Here is a 27,984-nt window from a genome sequence, read left to right on the forward strand (position 1 = left end):
AGCCCGTTAGCAGATCTGGGGAAACCATTGTTGAAATCAGGAGGGGGGAGGTAGAGAGTGAGGGATGTACAGTGACAGGACATCTGATCTCATCAACTGCTTAGTGTGGTCTCCCCTTAATTTGTCTGCATGTTACACATAATGAACAGCTGGCCATATACCCTATCCTATTCTAAGGCCCACGTGTCTGTGGCCGAGGTAGGTCTCAAGGTGAACTGTCAACTTTGCTCTTATATGTCATGAATTTGTGACAGATGAGCTCAACTGACCCAGAGGGTTAACAGACAGCCACAGGACGACAGTACAGTATGTGCACTACAAGCATGGACAACATGAATTACAGTTCAGCATGGCATAGTATAGTTTATTCATTCTGATAATATTCATACAAAATATTATTTAGTTCTATAAGCTAATACAAGATCAATGACTACTGACAGACAACTTTAACTGCTTTGGTGGATCCAAAAAATGTTGTTGCATATTGTAAAAGGATGAAGTGCCATGGGCTGAACTGAAAGAAGACAATGAATTAGAGCACAAATAATAGGCATGTATGTATCTGAAATAACTGCAACCCTTATCATAATGGGTTCTAAAGAACTTCCATCCTGTCCCTTCGTCCTGATTGCTGAATGCAGAATTCCAGAACACAGGCCTTGGATTCACCATGTCCCTCGTAATCTTTATCAGCTGTCCAGTGGTGTCAATGTGTTACTGCCTCCACCCCCTCATTCACAGTTGGAGTTGGGCTCTCCTGACCCACCACCGTTTACAGCAGAGGAGTATCTATGTCGCTGTAGCTTGGTCGGGGTCAAGGCGTTTCGTTGGGTGGAGGAGCGAGATGATCGGGCGAAGCAGAAGGACAAGGACTTGGAACTGCTACATTCATAGTTCCTATCCTGAGAGAGGGAAAGACGGAGGGAGGGAGAGAATGAAAGAAAGACTGTTATAGCATGTTCATTTATTGGGTATATTTGATCATTTATGCCTGTTCCTTTCTCAAAACCAAGCAAGGAAACCAGTATGTCATGTGGAATAACATACATTAGCCACTAAATTGAATATGAGTGAGGTTCAGTATGTATTCAGTGTGTGGATCCTGTGTTGGGCAGGCCTACTGTACTTACCTCCAGTGTCACGTTACTCTCCAGGCTGGGTTCTTTTCTGACAGCCTGGTTCTGACTGTGGGCCTGACTGGGGCATATATGGCCCCGGCACGCTTCCTCTCTCTGCTTCATGAACCTCTGGTTCACAATCCTGGTGACACTGTCGTTCCTGTGTGCTGGTGCAGCAGGGGGACGAGAGGGCCCTCGCTCTAGGGTTTTATGAGTTGGACTGCATTTCCCCTTCTGACCCCCGCCTGATGCTGGGGCTGGCTTGTCTGCTCGACCACTCATTTTGCGTAGGAACTCAGTGACTAGGCCGTACCGGTTTGCCCCGGCAGGTTTGCTGGTGGGTTTAGTGTTTCCACCACTGCTCAACTCACTGTTTATTGTACTATGGTGGACAAGCCCTGGACCGGCTCTGGGATTGGTGGGGCGGGCCCATGTCGACCCAGCTGGACCACGATGGGACAAGCCCCATAAAATACGCTCGCTGCCTGGGGTGGCAGAAGAGGCAGTGGAGGAGTTGGGGGTTGTGGTGTTGGACATGGTGGTGGTGAAACCAGTCGTGGAAGAAGGGAAAGAGCAGGAGGGGGAGATGGAAGATGCAGAGGCAGAGTGTCTGCGATACAGTTTTGGGGAGGTGGAGCCAGACTTGGGCCTTTCTGTCCTACCTGGGAGCCTCTCCAGGGAAGTAGAAATCTGTTGAGCACGGGCAGAAAGCCGTGAAGGGGAGGCTCTCACTGCACCTATACTGTAGGGCCCCTCCGTCTGTATACCCACACTCACCATCTGTGGGTGCATCTGGGTCTGAGTCCCTGAGGTGGCCACATCCACCGTCCACCCCCCACTCATGATCACCCTCCCTTTCCTCCTCTCTGGCGAACTGGAGTGAACTGCCTGTCGTAAGCTAGCTGTCATCTCCTTCATGTCGTCGCTCAAGTTAGCGGAGAGCCTCAGACATAGGGGAGTGAGAGAGCTTTGGGACGTACTAAGTCTGGTGGAGATTACACTGGTAGTACCATTTCTATCAGTGTTGGAGCTGTGCCTCAGATGAACCAGATGGACTCTCCTTGCAGACAGGGGACTGTAGTAGATGCGGAGGACAGTCTTCTCTGGGGCAGTGTGGCTCCTGTCCAGGGACAACTGGTCCAAGTGCAGATTGAGGAAGCTCGGGGGCATGATGGGATGGTCCCAGGTCTTAAACGGGTCCCCTCTGTCCAACTGAGCTGCCTCATGGCTGAGATAGCACCAATTCTTCTTATTGGACCCAAATGTAGAACTTTCTGGTCTGATCGTATTTCCTGTCTGAGAAGAAATAAGAGTGTCTGCAGATTATTGTGGAAAGAAGAGAGAAACACATGGAAAACAGCCATGTAAAAAAATATGTCTGCTCTTCCTAATTCACAGACTCACTGGGCCTTGACTTGTATTTCTGTCTTTCTCCTGGCAACAGCTAAAATATTTGCAATAGTTTTTATTTGATTTAAATTGCTATTGTGTTTGCCAGGAAAATAATATTCTATACATTAAAATGTAATCATGGAGACCAGAAACCTGTTTTAAGTTATCATTCAACATGTGGTGGGAGAAACCACTTCCCTGTTTAGCATTTTGCACATTTATAGACGTACATAGGATAAACAGAATGTGAGGGTTTTACGATCTAAATGTAGCCTACTATTGTCTTTGGACAAGTATCCTCAAACCACAAGCTCAGGAAGTAGAGTGAGTTACGAGTTCAAGGCGCTTTCTTTTCTACCCACACTTCATTCCAAGTTTCTCTCCACACTCTGCTTCTTATCACCCTCTTTCTCCCTTTCACCCTCTTTCTCCCTTTCACCCTCTTTCTCCCTTTCACCCTCTTTCTCCCTTTCACCCTCTTTCTCCCTTTCACCCTCTTTCTCCCTTTCACCCTCTTTCTCCCTTTCACCCTCTTTCTCCCTTTCACCCTCTTTCTCCCTTTCACCCTCTTTCTCCCTTTCACCCTCGTTCTCCCTTTCACCCTCGTTCTCCCTTTCACCCTCTTTCTCCTTTTTCCTTCATTGCTCTCACTTTCTTGCTCACACATTTCCCCCCTCTGTCTCTGTCTGAGTCTTGTGATGTCGTCAATGCACATGCCGGTCCAGCAGTGCTGCGTTTGGCAGTAGCCCCCACAAGAGCTTAGCCTAAATACTATGGCACAATTGATCTTATGATGGCTGTACTGATTGCAGGCAGGCCAGGGAGAAGCCCTGCCAGATAGAAGCCATCAGCTGGGCTTACTGCTGAACCACATCCCATCACATGCTACCAAACACATCACAGGACAGATGAACAAAAGACTTCCTTACCTCAGTCACCTCACTCTGTGTGTCCATAGGGTGACTTGGTTGGACTGAATAACCCTGTGCCCTAGTCGTACCAGTGTTGCACTCCATCTGAGTTATTACAAGGAATGGGAAGGTATTACAGTCTGTGATGATTACTCAGAATCAGGATATCTGTCTGATCCCCTCCTTGCCTTCGAACATAACAGCGGTGTATCCCTCATTCTACGGGACAATGTACTTAAAGGGCCACTTCAACCTCATATTCAATATCTCCAGCACAATACCCGTGTCTACATATGTGAAAATGGTGGGTTTCTATGTTTTGTAGTAAAACATCTAAAGTTACAAAGTGTTCATCAAAACGTGGGGAGAAAGAAAAGAAAGATATTTCCCTGGTGCTGGAGATGAAGGATATGAGGTTGAAAAGTGGTGGAATTGCCATTTAGTACTATATCACAGTCATATCGATGTATGTAATTGGACAGTCACTTCATAGGCTGAGCCCACAGCGTGACAGTAGCATTAGCTTACCTTGGAGATTAAGCCGTTCCAGTCTGATGCCCATGTGGCCTTGGAATCCTGTCCTGCTAGACTGTCCTCTGAGTCCTGCAGCTCTGTACCCAAGTACTGCAGCAGCCCGTGTAGCATAGACATGGTCGTAGGATCTCTGCTCTGCAAAAACCAACAGTAACACTTTCATGATTACTTGCAGAAAGAAAATTATTTATGAACATTTCAGTTACAGTATGTTGCAATTCATGTTCCCCTACATTCCCCTCCTCTCATACCTCCTTGCCCTCCTGGCCAGATCCCTTCCTTAGACAGTGCTGATGGAGGACCCAGAGCATCTTTAAGGTCAGCTGCATCATGGGGTCCATGCAGCTGTCCAGGTGGTCGGACTGTGTTGCCCATTTCACTTTCTCCTTCAGCACTACTGTGCACAGGCCTTCGCCATTTTCATGCTTGGCTAAGACCTCTGTGTTGTTCTTTGTGTCCTGATCAGCCAGGGAGGGGATGGTGATTGGATCCCCTTCAACCCTCAACTGTCCTCCTGGTGTCACCAGGCTCTCCACCCTCACAATTAAGGCCAACAGCATGGCCTTCAAAAGCTCCAGAGCCTCATACAGGTGCCCTTGCAGTGGGTCCAGAGCCAGAGGCTGGGCATTACCCTGAGGGTAAGACGTTGCCCGGGGGAGGTGGGGAGACAAGGCAGGGGAGCTGTGGCCATTTTGGGTTGGTGAGGCAAGAAGTTGGATAGCTGAAGTCACAAGGCAGGCATGATCTCGCAAGGCAAGGAGGGCCTCATGATCTTTCACATTCAAGGCATTGGCAACACTGCCTCTGCATGTATCACTCTGCTGGTTGTCCAGGGGCTCCCGTTCCCCACCTACAGGCCCCTCTCGAGGGATCTGTTTGAGGGGACCCAGCCTCTCTGTCTGGGATTGGTCTCTATGCTGTATTTCAATCACCTCCTCCTGAGAACACTTAATCACGCATCTCCTCTGTCTCTCCCTCGCCGCCTCCTCAAACTGGATGTACTCCATTGTCAAACCCCTTTCACCTTCCTCTGCATCCCTAAGATGGGCTGGTGGTAAATCCCCATGTTCCCCAACACCTTCCTGCAATGACTCCTCTTCCTCCTCTCCTCCTACTCTTCCACTATCCCTCATGTCGCTCATCTCCGCCCGGAGGCCACGGTTCTCCACCTCCAGCTCTACGATACGGCGGCTCAAGAGCGTTGCTTCCTCCTCCACCAGCCGCAGGTGAACCTTGACCTCTGCCTCCCTGGTGTGCGGGGACTTAGCAGTGGCACCCTCAGAGGAGTGGGCAGCAGCGTCTACGTCTCCGTAGGCTGAGCGGAACTTTGCCAGTTCCTCACGCATGCCCTCACTCTCCGACACCATCTTGGCCAGCTTCTTGCACATGAGAGATGATTCCTCCTTGGCGAAGTGGAGCTGGCACTTCAGATCAACACTGTCATCCTGAGGAGTCAAATCACACAGACATAAAGAATCCTAACTTGTGATATGCAGTCGTAAGCTATTTAAGATGCTAATAACATGATAATAACATGAAACTTTTACCTGAGATGACAGCTTCTTCTCAGTCTTGTTGGTTGGTGATCTGACATTTTTTCTCTTCAAGGAACTCTGTGGAGTAGAACAAATGTCAAAGAAAGTTGAAGATTCGACAGTACTATTCACAGCGTCGTTACCACCCCATGAAAAACATGACGGAGGAGAAGATATATTTGTCAAATGTCATCCAAAAATGAACCCCTCTTTCTTTCAGCTCTCCTCTCCCGTCGCCTTCCTCTCTGTCTGTCTTTGACCTTCATATAGACATTCTGACAGGAAATCAGTGTTTTCTCACAGTCCAAGAGACACAAACCAAGAGAGTCAAAGTACATATGTACACAAACTCACGATTTTTCTCTCTCTTAGAAAGTTCCATCAGAGTGCAGCACTTCATGTATGAGTTGGTATGTTTACAGAGCTGAGTATGAAATGAATGTAGGCTGGTGTCACCGTGTCAGTCGCTGTCTGCAGCTTTGTCTGTTGGCAGGCTGGGGTCAAAGAGGTTAAAATAAATAACTAAAAATAATAATCTTACTGAGGCGTTGCAGTGGGAATTACGAATAAATAAGCACATTAACCTAACCCTATCTGTTGGTCTGTAGCCTAGTGGTTAGAGCGTTGGACTAGTAACTGAAAGGTTGCAAGTTCAAATCCCCGAGCTGACAAGGTACAAATCTGTCGTTCTGCCCCTGAACAGGCAGTTAACCCACTGTTCCTAGGCCGTCATTGAAAATAAGAATTTGTTCTTAACTGACTTGCCTAGTAAAATAAAGGTAAAATTTTTATATATATATTTTTTTAAATGAACGAACCCAGAGGCAGTGAATAGTGAAAAAACTATAATCGCCAGTAGTACTGTATGATTCTGTATTTTATATATAAATATTATGTGAGTAATACTACCCTTCTGGATTCAGCAAGGAAGCAAACCACACAGACAACTTGCAGTAACAGCAGTTCTTCCATGTTGACTAGCTTCCCTTGTACTTGTCTGCCCAGATTAGGTAATCTAAGTAGATTTCCTAGTCAGGATCAGAGGGAGTAGCAGCTGAGCTGATGCCAAAGCACTGAATCCTGGATTAAACTAAAGCACATGTAGATGGACTGCACTGCACTATAATAAAAGACCTGGGCTCCTCCATGGCCACCAGTTGATGACATTCAGTGATAGTATGCCAACATACCAGGACCTAAACCACTCATTTTGATGCTGTAATACATCCTCCTGACCCAGATTTACCCATGCTTAAAATAACCAGAGGAGAGGGAGAGGGGAGTCTTGAGAGAACTATTGCTCTATTTTGGTCCATCTTTCTCTCTCGCTCTAGTCCCTGGTGCAACCTGGTCTCAGAGAATTTTGTATCATTATGTACATAAATCCAGGACACTCCGTTTAGTATGATATGTTAAATTTGGTATGGTATGTATTCGTTGGTGGATGTCCATCACCCATTTCATATGATATGTTACAAATTATAATTCATATTATGTTACCAATTCTAGCTAGGTGGCTAACTTTAGCTAGCTGTCAGCTAGGCTTAAGGTTAGGGTTAAATTCATGAGTTAGGTTAAAGGGCAATGGGAAGGGTTAGCTAAATGGGTTGTTAGGTTGAGGGTTAGCTAAAAGGGTTAAGTAACCATCTGTCTTATGTAATCATACCAAACATAACATATCATACGAAATGGAGTGTCTCGGATTTATGTACAGAATAATATGAAATGCCCTGATACCAGGTTGCCTGGTGAGAAGAATGTCAGCTGTGCCCCCCATGTTCAGCCTCCTACATGCCACACCCCTCTACCACACCCACCGCCCAGCAGTCAGCTGCTAGCAATGTCCTCATTCTTCATCCCGGCAAAGCCCTAGGATCCAGTCAGGGTCATGTGTCACCTCACTTCAGAGTGACAGCAGGATGATGGGGGAGTACCAATCTGGGTGAGATGGGGCAGCTGTAGTGTATATACTAGTATATGAAGAAATAGGACTCTGGACCAGAGCACTGTGGGTTAATGGTGGGGTTATGTTTAAAAGGATACCACTGAGGGCAGTGGGTTAAACTAATACAGTGGGTGGTAGATAGTAGTAGTTGATGGGGGTGTATAAAAATAGTAGTACCTCTCTGGCTTTCTCCATCTCAGCCTGCAGAACTTGCTTCGCCACCTCCAGCTCCTGCTGCATCTCCCGCAGTGCCTCATTCTCCCACTCTAGCCGGGAGTTCTTCTTCTGCACTGACTCCAACTCATTGTGTAGGCGGAGGGATACACTCTTTGCTACCTGTAAACAGAAAAACCTGATAAAGCAATGACTGACAGTAATTGTCCTCACTATAACTGCCTTCATTAGCGGTCGTTATTGTCGTAGTAGTGCATTCATTTCATAGATTTTTTATTGGAAAACAAAAGGTCCTTTCTCAGATATTAGCCTTCAGAACAACAACACTGTTATTGATGTCGTCATTGATGTAATAAGGTGAATGAAACATCACACAGAAACGCCTAAAAGGCCCCCCCTTTTGCAAATCTGACAATAACTCTTATCCTCCTGATTCCTGCTTACAATCAAAAACTCAAACAGGAAGTACCAGTGATGTGTTCAATACAGAAGTAGTCTGATGAAGCAGATGCTAAACTACAGGACTGTTTTGATAGCACAGACTGGAATATGGATTCAGTCGATAACATTGAGGAGTTTACCACATCAGTCACCGGCTTCAGTAATAAGTGCATCGACGATGTCGTCCCCACAGTGACCGTGTGTACATCCCAACCAGAAGCCATGGATTACAGGCAACATCTGCACTAAGTTAAAGTCTAGAGCTGCTGCTTTCAAGGAGAGGGACACTAATCCGGACGCTTATAAGAAATCTCCCTACGACCTCCGACGAGCCATCAAACAGGCAAAGATTAAATACAGGACTAATATAGAATCCTACTATGCCGGCTCTGACGCTCGTCGGAAGTGGCAGGGCTTGAAAACTATAACAGAGGGAAACCCGTCCGCGAGCTGCCAAGCGATGTCGAGCCTACCAGAGGATCTAAATGCCTTCTATGCTTACTTCAAGGCAAGCAGCACTGAACCATGCATGAGCGCACCAGCTGTTCCGGGTGACTGTGTGATTTCGCACTCCCGTAGCGGATGTGAGTAAAACCTTTAAACAGGTTAACATTCACAAGGCCGCGAGGCCAGACAGATTACCAGGGTGCATGATCAGAGCATCCTCTGAAAGTGTCTTCCCTGACATTTTCAACCTCTAACTGACCCAGTCTGTAATACCTACATGTTTCAAGCAGACCAACATAGTCCCTTGAAAGTCATGTGCAATGGCTCACATCAACACCATCATCCCAGACACCCTGGACTCCAATCCGCACACTGGCCCAACAGATCCACAGATGACACACTCTATTGCACTCTACACTGCCCTCTCCCACCTGGAAAGGAAGGACACCTACACTACATGACCAAAAGTCTCATTGAACATCTCATTCCAAAATCATGGGCATTAATATGGAGTTGGTCCCCCCCTTTGCTGCTATAACAGAATCCACTCTTCTGGGAAGGCTTTCCACTAGATGTTGGAACATTCCTGCTGGGACTTGTTTTCATTCTGTCACAAACATTAGTGAGGTTGAGCACTGATGTTGGGCAATTAGGCTTGGTTCCCAGTCTGCTTTCCAATTCACCCCAAAGGTGTTCGATGGGGTTTAGGCCAGGGCTCTGTGCAGGCCAGTCAAGTTCTTCCACACCAATCTCGACAAATCATTTCTGTATGGACCTTGCTCTGTTAACGGGGGGCATTGTCATGCTGAAACAGGAAAGGACCTTCCCCAAACTGCTGCCACAAAGTCGGAAGCATAGAATTGTATAGAATGTCATTGTATGCTGTAGCGTTAAGATTTCCCTTCACTGGTACTAAAGGGCCGAGCCCGATAAACAGCCCCAGACCATTATTTCTCCTCCACCAAACTTGACCGTTGCACTATGCATTGGGGCAGGTAGCGGGTTCCTGGCATCTGCCAAATCCAGATTCCCCAGTCGGACTGTCAGATGGAGAACCGTGATTCATCACTCCAGAGAACACATTTCCATTGCTCCAGGGTCCAATGACGGCGAGCTTCACACCACTCCAGCTGACGCTTGGCATTGCGCATGGCTTGTGTGCAGCTGCTCGGTCATGGAAAGCCATTTCATGAAGCTCCCAACGAACAGTTATTGTGCTCAAATTGCTTCCAGAGGCAGTTTAGAACTCGATAGTGATTGTTGCAACCAAGGACAGACAATTTTTATGCGCTATGAAATTTAGCACTTGGCGGTCCCGTTCTGTAAGCATGTGTGGCCTATCACTAAGCAACTAAGCCGTTGTTGCTCCTATTTGTTTCCACTTCACAATTTCAGCACTTACAGTTGACCGGGGAAGCTCTAGCAGGGCATTAATTTGACAAACTGACTTGTTGGAAAAGTAGCATCCTATGACAGTGCCACGTTGAAAGTCACTGAGCTCTTCAGTAAGGCCATTCTACTGCCAATGTTTGTCTATGGAGATTGCATGGCTGTGTGCTCAATTGTATACAGCTGTCAGCAACAGGTGTGGCTGAAATAGCCGAATCCACTAATTTGAAGGTTGCGTCCACATACATATAGAGTACATTTGGAAAATATTCAGACCCCTTGACATTTTCCACATTATGTTACGTTATAGCTGTAACGGCGTTCTTCGTTTGTGGAAAGAGAGTCGGACCGAAATGCAGGGTAGTGGTTACTCATGTCTTTAATGAAAGGAAAAAAGCGATACATGAAATAACTATACAAATACGAAAACAACAAACGGAACGTAAACCCTATTACAGCCTATCTGGTGAAACTACACAGAGACAGGAACAATCACCCACGAAATACACAGCTACCTAAATACGGTTCCCAATCAGAGACAACGAGAATCACCTGACTCTGATTGAGAACCGCCTCAGGCAGCCAAGCCTATACAACACCCCTAATCAGCCGCGATCCCAAATACTACAAACCCTAATACGAAAATACAATAACATAAACCCATGTCACACCCTGGCCTGACCAAATAATATAACGAAAACACAAATACTAAGACCAAGGCGTGACAATAGCCTTATTCTAAAATGATTTAATAGTTTTTTCCCTCATCAATCTACAGACAATACCCCATAATGACAAAGCAAAAACTGTTTTTTAGAAATGTAAATATCATATTTACATAAGTATTCAGATCCATTACTCAGTACTTTGTTGAAGCACCTTTGGCAGTGATTACAGCCTCAAGTCTTCTTCTTGGGTATGACGCTACAAGCTTGGCACACTGGTATTTCTCCCATTATATCTCACATTCTTTTCTGCAGATCCTCTCAAGCTCTGTCAGGTTGGATGGGGAGTGTCGCTGCACAGCTATTTTCAGGTCTCTCCAGAGATGTTCGATTAGGTTCAAGTCCAGACTCTGGCTGGGCCACTCAAGGACATTCAGAGACTTGTCCCGAAACCACTCCTGCATTGTCTTGGCTGTGTGCTTAGTGTTGTCCTTTTGGAAGGTGAACCTTCGCCCCAGTCTGAGGTCCTGAGCGCACTGGAGAAGGTTTTCATCAAGGATCTCTCTGTACTTTGCTCTGTTAATCTTTCCCTCAATCCTGACTAGTCTCCCAGTACCTGCCGCTGAAAAACATCCCCACAGAATGATGCTGCCACCACCATGCTTCACCTTAGGGATGGTGACAGGTTTCCTCCAGATGTGACACTTGGCATTCAGGCCAAAAAGTTCAATATTGGTTTCATCAGACCAGAGAATCTTGTTTCTCATGGACTTTAGGTGCCTTTAGGCAAACTCCAAGCGGGCTTTAATGTTCCTTTTACTGAGGTATGGCTTCCGTCTGGCCACTCTACCATAAAGGCCTGATTGGTGGAGTGCTGCAGAGATGGTTGTCCTTTAGAAGGTTCTCCCATCTCCACAGAGAAACTCTGGAGTTCTGTCAGAGTGACTATTGGGTTCTTGGTCACCTCCCTGACCAACGCCCTTCTCCCCCAATTGCTCAGTTTTGTTGGGCGGGCGAGCTCTAGGAAGAGGCTCGGTGGTTCCAAACTTCTTCCATTTAAGAATGATTGAGGCTACTGTGTTCTTGGGGACCTTCATTGTTGCAGACATTTTTTAGTACTCTTCCCCAGGTCTGTGCCTCGACACAATCTTGTCTTGGAGCTCTACGAACAATTCCTTCAACCTCATGTCTTGGTTTTTGCTCTGTCAACTGTGGGACCTTATATAGACAGATGTGTGCCTTTCCAAATCATGTCCAATCAATTGAATTCACCACTGCTGGACTCCGATCAAGTTTTAGAAACATCTCAAGGATGATCAATGTTAACAGGATACTCCTGAGCTCAATTTCAAGTACATTTACATTTACATTTAAGTCATTTAGCAGACGCTCTTATCCAGAGCGACTTACAAATTGGTGCATTCACCTTATGACATCCAGTGGAACAGTCACTTTACAATAGTGCATCTAAATCTTAAAGGGGGGGGGTGAGAAGGATTACTTTATCCTATCCTAGGTATTCCTTAAAGAGGAATACCTAGCAAATGGTCTGAATAGTGATGTAAATAAGGTATTTCTGTTTTTTTATTTTATAAATGTGCAAAAATGTCTAAACACCTGTTTTCGCTCTGTCATTATGGTGTATAGTGTGTAGATTGAGGAGTTGTTTTTCACACCGAGAGTGTGCCAAGCTGTCATCAAGGCAAAGTGTGCTACTTTAAAGAATCTCAATTATAAAATCTTATCTTTTGATTTGTTTAACACTTTTTTGGTTACTACATGATTCCATATGTGTTATTTCATAGATTTGATATCTTCACTATTATTGTAAAATGTAGAAAATAGTCCAAATAAAGAAAAACCCTGGAATGAGTAGTGGTGTCCAGACTTTTGACTGGTACTGTATATATACTCCGTACTCCGACATTGCTTGTTCTAATATTTCTATATTTCTTAATTATTTTACATTTGTGTGTATTGTTAGATATTACTGCCCTGTTGGAGCTAGGAACACAAGCATTTCGCTACACCCGTAATAACATCTGCTAATATGTGTATACGACCAATAACATTTTAGTTTATGTTGATTTGACATTATAGTGCATGGAGAATGGTCTTATTTCGATCAGGATAAAGTAGATGCTATTTCCACTTGGAACCGATAGATAGACCTTATTTATGGTTTCAATGCATGTAAAGGTAGTGGAATTATTAAGTAAAGGTCAGAATAGGGTGTATCTGTAGACACACCTCAGCTACAACTTAATTTAATCGATCTCCACCCCAAACGATTAGCCGGTGAAAAGCATGATATTCTCATGCTTAAAGGGATACTTCAGGATTTTGGCAATAATGCCCTTTTATCCACTTCCCCGGAGTCAGATGAACTCGTGGATGCTATTTTTATGTCTCTGTGTCCAGTATGAAGGGAGTTAGAGGTAGTTTTGTGAGACAATGCTAACTAGTGTTAGCGCAATGCCTGGAGGTCTTTCAGTCCGTTGTGTTAACGCTAGTTAGCAATTGCTGCTCTAGGGCTACTTAGCAACTTCCTTCAAACTGCACACCGAGACATAAAAATGTTATACACAAGTTCATCTGACTCTGGGGAAGTGGATAAAAGGGCCTTATTGCCAAAATCCTGAAGTATCCCTTTAAGTTCCAGGTCAGAATACTCATATAGAGAAAAGTGCATAAAAAGGGAATTACGTTTCATTTGCACGCACTCAACTCGGGTTGGAATTTCCCCCTAAATGATTATATTGTGGAAGATATTAATTCTCCCAATGAGAAAATGTTTTAAACACAGATACTATACTTTTGTTAAAATACCTACTTTTTAAACTTGGTGGGAACACACAGAAAGAGAAAATCCATGTGTTTGAAAAAATGTAAGGCGTGAAGAAGGGGGAAGCCAAGGGTATCAAATTCACTGCCATGCGGCTGGTTGGTATTCTATTACAACACACAGCTGTGCAAATAAACTCAGCATTGCAACCTCCAACAGAGGAATCAGCCCACATACCAGTAAACTTTCCACAGTGATCTGCCCAGTACCCACTCAACCCACAGTCTTCAGAGTGATCATGGGTTATTTGGTAACCCAGCATTGGGTAAATATTGGACAGATCACACACTGGGTTATTCTGACCCAGCCAGTTGGGTTGCGTGAATATCCCTACATATTCACGCATGTAGGGGATATCCTGCTTTCACTGGAACAGGCCGAGATCCACGCCTTTTGCGTGAAGAAAATACGCCAGAAAAGGGGCCTGAAAATCCGAAGTGAGCGAGTAAACTCCCGCTCCCTTCCATTCATTGGAAAATAAAATTGATGACCTACGATTAAGATTATCCTACCAGCGGGACATTAAAAACTGTAACATCCACGAGACGTGGCTGAATGGAGATATAGACAATATAGAGCTAGCGGGATTTTTCATGCACCGGTAGAACAGAGACGCTACCTCTGGTAAGACATGGGTGGGGGTGTGTGTCCTTTTGTCAATAACAGCTGGTGAGCGATGTCTAATATTAAAGAAGTCTCGAGGTATTGCTCGCCCGAGTACCTTATGATAAGCCATAGATCACACTACCTACCAAGAGAGTTCTCATCTGTATTATTCGTAGCAGTCTATTTACCACCACAAAACGAAGCTGGCACTAAGACCGCTCTCAACCAACTCTATGAGACCATAAGGAAAGAAGAAAATTCTCACCCAGAAGTGGCGCTCCTAGTGGCCGGGGACTTTAATGCATGCAAACTTAAATAAATTTTACCACATTTTTACCAGCATGCAACCAGGGGGGAAAAAATCACCTTTAGACCACCTTTACTCCACACACAGAAATGCATACAAAGCTCTCCCCGGCCTCCATTTGGCAAATCTGACCATAATTCTATGTACCTACCGCCTCAACAGATCCACAGATGACGCAATCTCAGTCGCACTCCACACTGCCCTTTCTCACCTGGACAAAAGGAACACCTATGTGAGAATGCTGTTCATTGACTGCATCTCAGTGTTCAACACCATAGTGCCCACAAAGTTCATCACTAAGCTAAGGACTCTGGGACTAAACACCTCCCTCTGCAACTGGATCCTGGACTTCCTGACGGGCCGCCCCCAGGTGGTAAGAAGAGTAGGCAACAACACGTCTGCCACGCTGATCCTTAACACTGGGGCTCCTCAGGGGTGTGTACTTAGTCCCCTCCTATATTCCCTGTTCACCCACGACTGCGTGGCCAAACACGTCTCCAACACCATCATAAAGTTTGCTGACGACACAACAGTGGCCGGCCTGATCACCGACAACGATGAGACAGCCTATAAGGAGGAGGTCAGAGAACTGGCAGTGTGGTGCCAGGACAACCTCTCCTTCAATGTGAGCAAGACAAAGGAGCTGATCATGGACTACAGGAAAAGGCGGGCCGAACAGGCCCCCATTAACATCGACGGGGCTGTAGTGGAGCGGGTCGAGAGTTTCAAGTTCCTTGGTGTCCACATCACCAACAAACGATCATGGTCCAAACATACCAAGACAGTCGTAAAGAGGGCACAACAAAACCTTTTCCCCTTTCAGGAGATTGAAAAGATTTGGCATGGGTCCCCAGATCCTCAAAAGGTTCTACAGCTGCACCATCGAGGGCATCCTGACCGGTTGCATCACCGCCTGGTATGGCAACTGCTCAGCACCTGACCGTAAGGCGCTACAGAGGGTAGTGCGAACGGCCCAGTACATCACTGGGGCCAAGTTTCCTGCCATCCAGGAATGTTATACGAGCCCATAAAATTGTCAGAGACTCCAGTCACCCAAGTTATGGACTGTTTTCTCTGCTACTGCATGGCAAGTGGTACCGTGCCAAGTCTAGGCCCAAAAGGCTCCTCAACAGCTTCTACCCCCAAGCAATAGGACTGCTGAACAACTCATCAAATTGCCACCGGACAATTTACATTGACCCCCCTCCGGTGATCCCTTTGGTGCACTCGCTGTTTGTTGGTTATCTATACATAGTCACTTCGCCCCCACCTACATGTACAGATTACCTCAACTAGCCTGTACCCCCGCACACTGTATATAGCCTCCACACTGACTCGGTACCGGTGCCCCCTGTATATAGCCTCCACACTGACCTGTACCGGTGCCCCCTGTATATAGCCTCCACACTGACTCGGTACCGGTGCCCCCTGTATATAGCCTCCACACTGACTCTGTACCGGTGCCCCCTGTATATAACCTCCACACTGACTCTGTACTGGTGCCCCCTGTAAATAACCTCCACACTGACTCGGTACCAGTGCCCCCTGTATATAAACTCCACACTGACTCGGTACTGGTGCCCCCTGTATATAACCTCCACGCTGACTCTGTACTGGTGCCCCCTGTAAATAACCTCCACACTGACTCGGTACCTGTGCCCCCTGTATATAAACTCCACACTTTCTCAGTACCGGTGCCCCCTGTATATAACCTTCACACTGACTCGGTACTGGTGCCCCCTGTATATAAACTCCACACTTTCTCGGTACCGGTGCCCCCTGTATATAGCCTCCACACTGACTCGGTACCGGTGCCCCCTGTATATAACCTCCACACTGACTCTGTACCGTTGCACCCTCTATATAACCTTCACACTGACTCGGAACTGGTGCCCCCTGTATATAGCCTCGTTATTGTTATTCTTATTGTGTTACTTTTATTATAACTTTTTTTGTCTGCTTGGTAAATATTTTCCTCTTCTTGAACTGTGCTGTTGGTTAAGTAAGTAAGTGTTTCACGCTAAAGTCGACACTTGTTGTATTCTTGCGCATGTGGCAAATAAAGTTTGATTTGATTTGATGTTGGGTTGTTTGGATTATCCAAACATGGGCTATTTCAACCATTAGTTGGCGTTTTATTCACTTTCATGCTGGGTTGACCCAGCAGCTGCTTAATGTAATCCAGAGGTTATATTCAGAAGGTGTGGCCTATTAGGGGCGTGGCTTTCAGGTAATCCCACCAATGAGAGTAAATGTCATTCCTGTTCATCAGGTTAAGTTTGTAAATTACAAATAAACATTTCCTTTAATATTTTTGCACATTATATATTTGAATATAAAGTGAATACCATTATTGCACTGAACAAAAATATAAATGCAACATGTAAAGTGTTGGTCCCATGTTTCATTAACTGAAATAAAAGAGCCCAGAAATGTTCCATACGCACAAAAAGCTTATTTCTCTCAAATTCTGTGCACAAATTTGTTTACATCCCTGTTAGTGAGTATTTCTTCTTTGCCAGGACAATACATTCACCTGAAAGGTGTGGCATATCAAGAAACTTATTAAACAGCATAATCATTACACAGGTGCACATTGTGCTGGGACGACAATAAAAGGCCACTCTAAAATCCTCAGTTTTGCCACAGATGTCCAAAGTTTTGAGGGAGCGTTGACTTCAGGAATGTCCACCAGAGCTGTTACCAGAGAATTGAATGTTCATTTCTGTACCATAAGCACCCTCCAACGTTGTTTTAGAGAATTTGGCTGTACGTCCAACCAGCATCACAACCGCAGACTACATGTATGAAGTCGTGTTGGTGAGCGGTTTGCTGATGTCAACGTTGTGAACAGAGTTCCCCATGGTGGCGGTGGAGGTATGGTATTGGAAGGAATAAGATACAGACAACAAACACAATTGCATTTTAACGATGGCAATTTGAATGCACAGAGATACCATTTTTTTAAGGTATCTTTGACCAACAGATTCATATCGGTATTCACAGTCATGTGAAATTGATAGATTTAATTTAATTTTGCACGCCCAATTTTTCAGTTTTTGATTTGTTAAAAAAGTTTGAAATATCCAATAAATGTCGTTCCACTTCATGATTGTGTCCCACTTGTTGTTGATTCTTCACAAAAAAAATACAGTTTTATATCTTTATGTTTGAAGCCTGAAATGTGGCAAAAGGTCGCAAAGTTCAAGGGGGCCGAATACTTTCGCAAGGCACTGTATTTACATATTCTAACAAAGTGGTAACTATCCCAACATTTGGATATGCATAAGCTCGTGAGGAACTCATACACTTGTGTAAGCCTTGTTTAAGCTACAAAAAGTGTCAGTGTTCAACCTTAACATACGCACACTGGAAAACAGCATCTAGTGGTTTAAGTATAGACGTTGCTGCAAGCATTTAGATAATATCCCCATAATCTAATATAGACATAAAAGAAGGTTTGTGCTCTCTTGACAAGAGTGGTGGTGTTGTTGGTCCATGACAAGTGCTCAATTCCGAGGAATTTAACTTGTGACTCTCTCTACTGCAGTCCTGTTAATGTGGATTGGGGCATGTTCCATCCTCTGCTTTTTGAAGTCAACAATCAGTCCTTTGTTTTGCTGACATTGAGGGAGAGGTTGTTGTCATGACACAATGCCAGTTCACTTAGGTTCTCCCTATAGGCTGACTCGCCTACAATCGTGGTGTCGTCAGCAAAATGGATGATGGAGTTGGTGTCGTGCAAAGTCACACAGTCGTGGGTGAACAGGGAGTAGAGGACGGAGGACACACCCCTGGGGGGCCCCTGTGTTAAGAGTCGGTGTGGAGGAGGTGTTGTTTTCCAATCCTCACAGCCAATGGTCTGCCCTTCAGTAAGTCCAGGATCCAGTTGCAGAGGGTGGTGTCGAGACCCAGGGCTCTGAGCTTGGTGTTGAGCTTGGAGGAAACAATGGTGTTGAATGCTGAACTGTAATCAATGAACAGATGTGTTACGGCCGTGTGAATAGCAATGGAAATTATATCTTCTGTGAATCTGTTGGAGTGGTAGAAAAATTGGAGTGGATCCAGTGTGACTGGCATGCTGGCCTTGATGTGGGCCATGTCCAGCCTCTCGAAGCACTTCATCATGACCGAGGTTAGCGTTACAGGATGCTAGTCATTTGGGCATGTCACTTTGTTTTTCTTCGGCACTGGGATGATGGTGGTCTCCTTAAAGCATATGGGGACTACAGCCTGGGACAGGTTGAAGATGTCCGAGAAGACACCCACCAGCTGGTCAGCACACTCTCTGAGGACGTGACCAGGGATATCATCTGGGCCGGAGGCTTAGTGAGCATTCACTCTTTTGTGCATTTTCAACTCAATTTTAGGAAGGTTTTCCTAATGTTTTGTACACTCGGTGTTCCTCAATGTTGATGGATGAGTCCTGAGTGGGTGAATCTTTGAACATATTCCAATCAGTATTCTCAAAACAATCCTCCAGCATCTCACAGCGCAGCTCCTCCATCTCATCCTGGACATGACACCAAAGACATCCTCTCAATCAGCATTGTCAACAGCGCCTCACTTTTCTCTGTGTTGGTGGCTTCCTCTTGTCTTGCTGCTTGTAGGTGTGGAGTAGGAACAGAGAGACATGATCTGATTGGCTGAAGTGGGGGCAGGGGATGGCTTTGTATGCGTCACGGATGTTTGTGTATGTTCAAGCACGCTGGATCCTCTTGTGGGGCAGGATACATGTTATTGATATTTTGGGAACATTTGTTTTAGACAGGCTTGGTCAAAAGTCACCCGTGACAATTAAGACTGCTTCCGGGTGAGAGGAGTCTTGCTGGCTAATGACCTTGTAAAGTTAATTGAGTGCCGCCTTGGTGTTTGTTTGTGGCGGTATGTACAGAGCTGTGATAAAAACACACATGAATGCCCTCTGCATATAGGGTGGTCTGCATTTTAGCATCAGGAAACTCCAGGTTGGTTGAACAGGAGCTCACAATGTGTTCAACTTCAGTACACCAGTAATTGCTTATGAGGAAACGTACCCCTCCCCTCCGACTATTACCAGAAGCTGCCGCTTGATCCATTCGGAATATGGAGAAGCCATCTGGTTGATTAGCAGAGTGGAGGGTATTGTCCGTAAGCCACATCTCACTAAAAGCAAAGACACAGGATTCCCTGATGTCCCGCTGCGATTGCAGCCTTACTCGGAGTTCACAATATTTATTTTCCAGCGATTGGACATTAGCCAGCAGGATACTAGGTAGAGGAGGCTGGTGTAGGCTGTCTTTTAAGCCTATCTAGGAGTCCCCCTTTCCTTCCTTTTCTTTGTTGCCGGCATTGCCTTAGGTCATCTCGGCCAGGAGTAACAGGTAAGCTTGCTGTGCGGGGAACAAAGAAGCCAAGAAGCGACCACTCGCTTCCGGTTGGAGCGAGTGGTCGCATCTGCACGTCGCTCCAACGGGTAGTATAACTTTTTCATTATATTTCATTATATCACAACGGTTTGATTTGTCTTATCTTAGCAATTTCTTCTCAGCTAGCTACATAGCCGTCTTTGTATCAAAGATAATTGCGTAATTATCGTATTTCGCCGTCCTAACGTAGTCTTCACTAGCCAGCTAGCTAACGTCCACTGATTAGCTGCACTGAGAAACTTTTACACTCAACTGAACGACTTGATTAGTTTAGTGTTAGCTACCTACATAGCTGTCTTTGCTGTCTTCGTATCATCGTATCATCGTATCCAAGATAATTGTGTTGTTTAGGTTTAGAGTGTGTAGTCTTAGAGTGATTATCTTAATTTACCGAGGTTAGCTAGCCAGCTATTTGTCGTCCTTAACGTAGGTGACTCTGCTAGCTAGCCAACAGCTAGCCAACGCTAGCCAACGTCTTCTGTATAGAACTCAACTACCCGGTCGCATTCACAGGTTGTATCACATTTTCACTTCATTTCATTACAGTACAACGGTTTGATTTGTTTGATCGTAGCTAGCTACTTAGCTAGCTACATAGCCGTCTTTGTATCAAAGATAATTGTGTAGTCTAGAGCGATTTTCTAGGTTCGCTAGCCATCTATTGTCGTTCTTTTAACGCAACGTAACGTAAACAACACTGCTAGCTAGCCTGCTAGCCCCCGAATAGCAACACTGCAGAAACTATTACACTCAACGGAATGACTTGATTAGTGTAGTGTCAACAACGCACCCACTGCCAGCTGGCCTACTTCAGCAGTACTGTATCATTTTAATCATTTTAGTCAATAAGATTCTTGCTACGTAGCTTAACTTTCTGAACATTCGAGACGTGTAGTCCACTTGTCATTCCAATCTCCTTTGCATTAGCGTAGCCTCTTCTGTAGCCTGTCAACTATGTGTCTGTTTATCCCTGTTCTCTCCTCTCTGCACAGACCATACAAACGCTCCTCACCGCGTGGCCGCGGCCACCCTACTCTGGTGGTCCCAGCGCGCACGACCCACGTGGAGTTCCAGGTCTCCGGTAGCCTCTGGAACTGCCAATCTGCGGTCAACAAGGCAGAGTTCATCTCAGCCTATGCCTCCCTCCAGTCCCTCGACTTCTTGGCACTGACGGAAACATGGATCACCACAGACAACACTGCTACTCCTACTGCTCTCTCTTCGTCCGCCCACGTGTTCTCGCACACCCGAGAGCATCTGGTCAGCGGGGTGGTGGCACCGGGATCCTCATCTCTCCCAAGTGGTCATTCTCTCTTTCTCCCCTTACCCATCTGTCTATCGCCTCCTTTGAATTCCATGCTGTCACAGTTACTAGCCCTTTCAAGCTTAACATCCTTATCATTTATCGCCCTCCAGGTTCCTCGGAGAGTTCATCAATGAGCTTGATGCCTTGATAAGCTCCTTTCCTGAGGACGGCTCACCTCTCACAGTTCTGGGCGACTTTAACCTCCCCACGTCTACCTTTGACTCTTTCCTCTCTGCCTCCTTCTTTCCACTCCTCTCCTCTTTTGACCTCACCCTCTCACCTTCCCCTACTCACAAGGCAGGCAATACGCTCGACCTCATCTTTACTAGATGCTGTTCTTCCACTAACCTCACTGCAACTCCCTCCAAGTCTCCGACCACTGCCTTGTATCCTTTTCCCTCTCGCTCTCATCCAACACCTCCCACACTGCCCCTACTCGGATGGTATCGCGCCGTCCCAACCTTCGCTCTCTCTCCCCCGCTACTCTCTCCTCTTCCATCCTATCATCTCTTCCCTCCGCTCAAACCTTCTCCCACCTATCTCCTGATTCTGCCTCCTCAACCCTCCTCTCCTCCCTCTCTGCATCCCTTGACTCTCTATGTCCCCTATCCTCCAGGCCGGCTCGGTCCTCCCCTCCCGCTCCGTGGCTCGATGACTCATTGCGAGCTCACAGAACAGGGCTCCGGGCAGCCGGCGGAAATGGAGGAAAACTCGCCTCCCTGCGGACCTGGCATCCTTTCACTCCCTCCTCTCTACATTTTCCTCCTCTGTCTCTGCTGCTAAAGCCACTTTCTACCACGCTAAATTCCAAGCATCTGCCTCTAACCCTAGGAAGCTCTTTGCCACCTTCTCCTCCCTCCTGAATCCTCCGCCCCCTCCCCCCTCCTCCCTCTCTGCAGATGACTTCGTCAACCATTTTGAAAAGAAGGTCGACGACATCCGATCCTCGTTTGCTAAGTCAAACGACACCGCTGGTTCTGCTCACACTGCCCTACCCTGTGCTCTGACCTCTTTCTCCCTCTCTCTCCAGATGAAATCTCGCGTCTTGTGACGGCCGGCCGCCCAACAACCTGCCCGCTTGACCCTATCCCCTCCTCTCTTCTCCAGACCATTTCCGGAGACCTTCTCCCTTACCTCACCTCGCTCATCAACTCATCCCTGACCGTTGGCTACGTCCCTTCCGTCTTCAAGAGAGCGAGAGTTGCACCCCTTCTGAAAAAACCTACACTCGATCCCTCCGATGTCAACAATTACAGACCAGTATCCCTTCTTTCTTTTCTCTCCAAAACTCTTGAACGTGCCGTCCTTGGCCAGCTCTCCCGCTATCTCTCTCTGAATGACCTTCTTGATCCAAATCAGTCAGGTTTCAAGACTAGTCATTCAACTGAGACTGCTCTCCTCTGTATCACGGAGGCGCTCCGCACTGCTAAAGCTAACTCTCTCTCCTCTGCTCTCATCCTTCTAGATCTATCGGCTGCCTTCGATACTGTGAACCATCAGATCCTCCTCTCCACCCTCTCCGAGTTGGGCATCTCCGGCGCGGCCCACGCTTGGATTGCGTCCTACCTGACAGGTCGCTCCTACCAGGTGGCGTGGCGAGAATCTGTCTCCTCACCACGCGCTCTCACCACTGGTGTCCCCAGGGCTCTGTTCTTGGCCCTCTCCTATTCTCGCTATACACCAAGTCACTTGGCTCTGTCATAACCTCACATGGTCTCTCTTATCATTGCTATGCAGACGACACACAATTAATCTTCTCCTTTCCCCCTTCTGATGACCAGGTGGCGAATCGCATCTCTGCATGTCTGGCAGACATATCAGTGTGGATGACGGATCACCACCTCAAGCTGAACCTCGGCAAGACGGAGCTGCTCTTCCTCCCGGGAAGGACTGCCCGTTCCATGATCTCGCCATCACGGTCGACAACTCCATTGTGTCCTCCTCCCAGAGCGCCAAGAACCTTGGCGTGATCCTGGACAACACCCTGTCGTTCTCAACTAACATCAAGGCGGTGGCCCGTTCCTGTAGGTTCATGCTCTACAACATCCGCAGAGTACGACCCTGCCTCACACAGGAAGCGGCGCAGGTCCTAATCCAGGCACTTGTCATCTCCCGTCTGGATTACTGCAACTCGCTGTTGGCTGGGCTCCCTGCCTGTGCCATTAAACCCCTTCAACTCATCCAGAACGCCGCAGCCCGTCTGGTGTTCAACCTTCCCAAGTTCTCTCACGTCACCCCGCTCCTCCGTTCTCTCCACTGGCTTCCAGTTGAAGCTCGCATCCGCTACAAGACCATGGTGCTTGCCTACGGAGCTGTGAGGGGAACGGCACCTCAGTACCTCCAGGCTCTGATCAGGCCCTACACCCAAACAAGGGCACTGCGTTCATCCACCTCTGGCCTGCTCGCCTCCCTACCACTGAGGAAGTACAGCTCCCGCTCAGCCCAGTCAAAACTGTTCGCTGCCCTGGCCCCCAATGGTGGAACAAACTCCCTCACGACGCCAGGACAGCGGAGTCAATCACCACCTTCCGGAGACACCTGAAACCCCACCTCTTTAAGGAATACCTAGGATAGGTTAAGTAATCCCTCTCACCCCACCCCCCTAAGTTTTAGATGCACTATTGTTAAGTGACTGTCCCACTGGATGTCATAAGGTGAATGCACCAATTTGTAAGTCGCTCTGGATAAGAGCGTCTGCTAAATGACTTAAATGTAAATGTAAAATGTAGTATTCTACATTGGATCAATTCGTGATCCAGACGTGTTCTCAGTCGTAGAAAACTATTGCACGAACATTCTGATCAAACAAACAAATTATTGATGCAAAAATAGACTTAAAAAGGAAAGTCGAGCAGGAACCGTCAAGACACGCGCTCTCCTCAGCGCCCTCATCTCATCACAGGTGCCCAAAAATAGCTATCTGAAAGCCACGTCCCTACTAAGCCACGCCTATAGTCTTCTGATATGTTTTTTTTTACGCAACTAAGTGACCCAATACCTGCAACTCAACAGTTGGGTCATCCAAACAACGCACTATTTTGTTATGTGCTTGATTTAATGTCTCTGTCACACAGGTTAACAACTTCCACCACAACAAATAAACACAAACAAAAGCTGCCGCACACACAAGGATTCATTAAAATACCTACTCCAAATATTTTGAAGCCCATCTGACAGGATTTGGCTGAGCCATAACTTTGTTAAATACTGTAATTACGAGCCATAACATTGTCAAATACTGTAATTACAGTTTAATGTGCACTTATAAAACTAAGACATAGGATGTGAGCAGTACAGTTGCTCTAAAACGTTTTGGACTCATGACACAGTAGAGTGGTATTTGGTACAGCCATTCAAGGGGCTTTTCAAGGGAGTTTTTACATTGACTGGAATACTAATGACTCACTCGACCCCACTGATAACATTGTGCAACATAGCAAGAGATGGAGGGATTACGGTACAATCCTTATAGGAGAAAGATGCCTGGGTGCTGCAGCACCCCCTGAAAAATCGGGCAAAAAAAATATGAATAAGCAGTGCACTGTGCCTTTAACAGTCTTGTATTAGCAGTTCGATATAGCCTTCTGTAGCAGCAGAGAAAAAAAATGTAGCTTGGCCTTGCAAACCTTGTTGTAATCTGATAGCCAGGGGTTCATTTAATTGTGAATTGGGAGGTGGGGAGCCCTCCTTTTTGGTGACCAATCGAAACCAAAAGCTGTTTTATTGCTATTCAAATATAGGTTGTGATAACTGTAAACCTAATTGTATTTCCATTTATTCGCCCAGTAGGCTAATGTAATTTTGGTTTCATTTGGTTTCATTTGGTTTCAACTTGCTATTTCGAGCGTTTCCCCAAAATACATTTTTGGATTCGAAGACAATAACAATTGTAGGTTAACAAATCTGCATTGTCATACAGTGACAGAATGATAATTGAGATGATGCAGTTAATGAATGATTAGTTGGGATAACCTTTTTAACTTCTTGGTGTAGTCCTACCTGCCTCTGGTATAATGCGTTTCCACCTCTCACTCTATCAGTCTTGCTTGTCCATCTTCCTGAATTAAAATGAGATATTCTAACAGATCAATCTTGGTGGAAAAACATAATTGAATATTGATAAGTTATTTAGCTATAGTGTGGATGTAGAGCTGTTTATTTGTATAGAATGAGTACCCAGATTACAACATGTTGGTTGGAAGTGCCTGAGACAGTGACACTGCTGTCATAGTAAACTGTATGCAATTTACAATTGATCCTACAATTTCTAAAGATCTGCGTGCCAGTTATGATTTTCATATAAGCATTGTAGGATACTCAACTCTGCCCAAAAGATGTATCACATTTTTATTCATTCCTTGATTGAGTTTGTTTGTCTTTATGCATCCTTGTCGATTGTAGGACTAAGTCATTCCTTTGATGTATACCTGTAATTTAAATGTGTGTTTAGGATTTATCTGGCATAGTTTGCATCCACAGTCAGCTTCTTTTTTTTTTTTAGCTCGGATTACTTTCACATTGATATCGGTATTTGAATTCGGCCTTGATAGCGTGTATTATGTATCTATTTCATGTTGCATTGTATGCTCTGTTCCACACGTAGGCTAAATGAGTCAATGTTGCCTATGTATAATGAGGTTGAGTAGTACATTGTACACGCCATTCCACAGACCTTTAAACCTAATATAAACCTAATATTGCGGTGATAATGTCTGTGGGACATTTTTGTTAATTTTTGCGGTTCTCCAAATAGCTTTTTAGTGTTTCAAAATTGTGTAGAAACCTAGTAAATGATCTTCAACTGTTGGGTGTATTTCTACACACCCCACTTTGCCATAACCTAGGTTTAGCTTAACTGAAGCCACTCACACACACACACACACACACACACACACACACACACACACACACACACACACACACACACACACACACACACACACACACACACACACACACACACACACACACACACACACACACACACACACACACACACACACACACACACAGACAGATGCTTCACCTTGACGTCGTGTTCGAGGGAGCGGACTAGTTCCCCGTCCACTTGCCCTGTCTGGGCCACCCTGAGGCTGCGTCGCTCGGCCTTTCGGAGGCGGTACTGCAGGATGCGACACATCTTATTGGCCTGCTCCAGCTGCAGCCGCAGCTCCTGCAGCTGATACACCTCATCCTCCAGGAACAGATCCCGCATCTCCAGCATCTCACAGCGCAGCTCCTCCATCTCATCCTGGACATGACACCAAAGACATAAATCTCAATCAGCATCAGCAGCATCATCATCGACAACAGTATCACCATCATCATCAGGCTACTTTATTAGGCTTTATTAGGCGAGTTATGCACAACCAAGTGTCAGTTCTAAAGGTGGAACTGTTGAATTCGTTTTTTTCTTAGTCAAGCGCCTAATGTTTGTGTGTGTGTATCAAATCTAATTGTATTTGTCACATGCAGCGAATACAACGAGTGTAGACGAATGCCCTTTCAAACGATGCAGTTTTAAAAAGCAGGATTCCGGGAGTACCAGTACCAGATCAATTTGCAGGGTTATACTTTTTGTTTTGCTTTACCCCAACCTTGAACAACCCAGGTTGGGATACATACACACCCACTGTGGATATTGACTTTTGATGCTCCTTGCGTGAGCGTGCTGCTCCTGCAGTCACGTGTAAGTAATTATGGTTGACACGGCCAATTACATAAAGTATTTAATCGGCTCTGCTAAGGAAAGTCTGGCCCTCTTACCCTGACAACAACTAATGTCACGAGTGTGTCTGCGTTGTTGTTTCAATAGTCCACTTCAGTATTAAACTCTATTCAAATCAGTCGATATTCAACTTATTTTCTTTATAAGGGGGATCAAGACTTGAGGAAATGTGTTAAATAATAAAAGGCCTCGTTTTTAGGGGTAATGACATGACAATTAAGTGAATCGTCTTACTTTTAAATACTCATTTTCTGATCTCAAGTCGTCGTTTTCTCTGACAAGATCCTCGTGCGTCTCGTCCACGAGCTCCCGGGTCAGTTCTGAATAAGACAGGGATGCTACACTGACATTCAGCGAAGGAAGAAGAGACCCTCCACATCCAGGAGATGTCCATGGATGGTTTCCACCCCTACCAGAATGCATGATGGAATTGTCATGTGATATGCCTATCCGTGTGAATGGGTTGCCTCCAGTACTCATATCGGAAACACTGTTTAGAGCATTCCCACTCAACCTGTCACTATTTGCATCTCCGTCTCGAACACTTGATCCAGTCTCGCTGCTTGGAGACTGAGTGTCCGCAGAAAGTTGGTTTTCCTCTGATGCAGTCCGAAATCCCTCCGTGCAGTCAGACATTTCAGAACTGCTGTCGGATGATGATAGCTTCCCCGAGACGCAATCTGAGTCCTTGCTCAAATCCCCCGAAGCATTTCTGGCATCAGATAGTTTCCTATGTGTGATTTGATTATTTTGGCACTCGGTAACGCATGGCACGCCATTTCCTGTACACGTCCCTTTCTCCGATTTAATTTCATTCCCTTTGCCCACGATGCGCCGTATAGTCCCGGTTGACTTGGATGAGCCTGAGGCATCTTTGGTTTGCATACTCGATGGGGTTCGGTTCTTCTTCATGCTGAAAACGTTTTGCGCCTTGGGCTGTCTTTGTCCCCGGTGCGCCTGTTTTGGCACGGGACTGTCACCATCCCTGCTGTTCATTTCTTGTCCTTTTTTGTTGAAAGGAGTGCATAAAACGAAGAATTTCCCTAAATTAATCTTTAAAGTCTATCATGTTTAGTTGAGTCCAACAAAATCAACATAATGAGTTATAACAGAATTGCCACAACTATTTTCTGTGGAAGCCAAAATCCAGACTTTACGCACAGAGCGCGCATGAACACTGTGAAGTACGCTGTGGATCTCTCCTTCTTTCGGACAGTCGATCAAGTGGTGGTG

General features: G+C 45.9%; 1 protein-coding gene across 1 annotated transcript; it reads right to left on the reverse strand.

The window, feature by feature from the left end:
- Positions 1–343: 343 nt before the first annotated feature.
- LOC124045118 (protein SOGA1-like) lies at positions 344–27,951 on the reverse strand. Its single transcript, XM_046364358.1, has 9 exons — positions 26,986–27,951; positions 26,050–26,274; positions 7,613–7,771; positions 5,503–5,568; positions 4,207–5,400; positions 3,950–4,090; positions 3,440–3,526; positions 1,131–2,414; positions 344–902 (listed from the first exon to the last, which is right to left on the reverse strand). The coding sequence occupies exons 1-9, from the start codon at positions 27,745–27,747 to the stop codon at positions 732–734; spliced, it is 4,089 nt and encodes a 1,362-aa protein (XP_046220314.1). The 5' UTR covers positions 27,748–27,951; the 3' UTR covers positions 344–731.
- Positions 27,952–27,984: the final 33 nt, after the last annotated feature.

The sequence above is a fragment of the Oncorhynchus gorbuscha genome, linkage group LG10, assembly GCF_021184085.1.
Source record: "Oncorhynchus gorbuscha isolate QuinsamMale2020 ecotype Even-year linkage group LG10, OgorEven_v1.0, whole genome shotgun sequence".
NCBI lineage: Eukaryota > Metazoa > Chordata > Actinopteri > Salmoniformes > Salmonidae > Oncorhynchus > Oncorhynchus gorbuscha.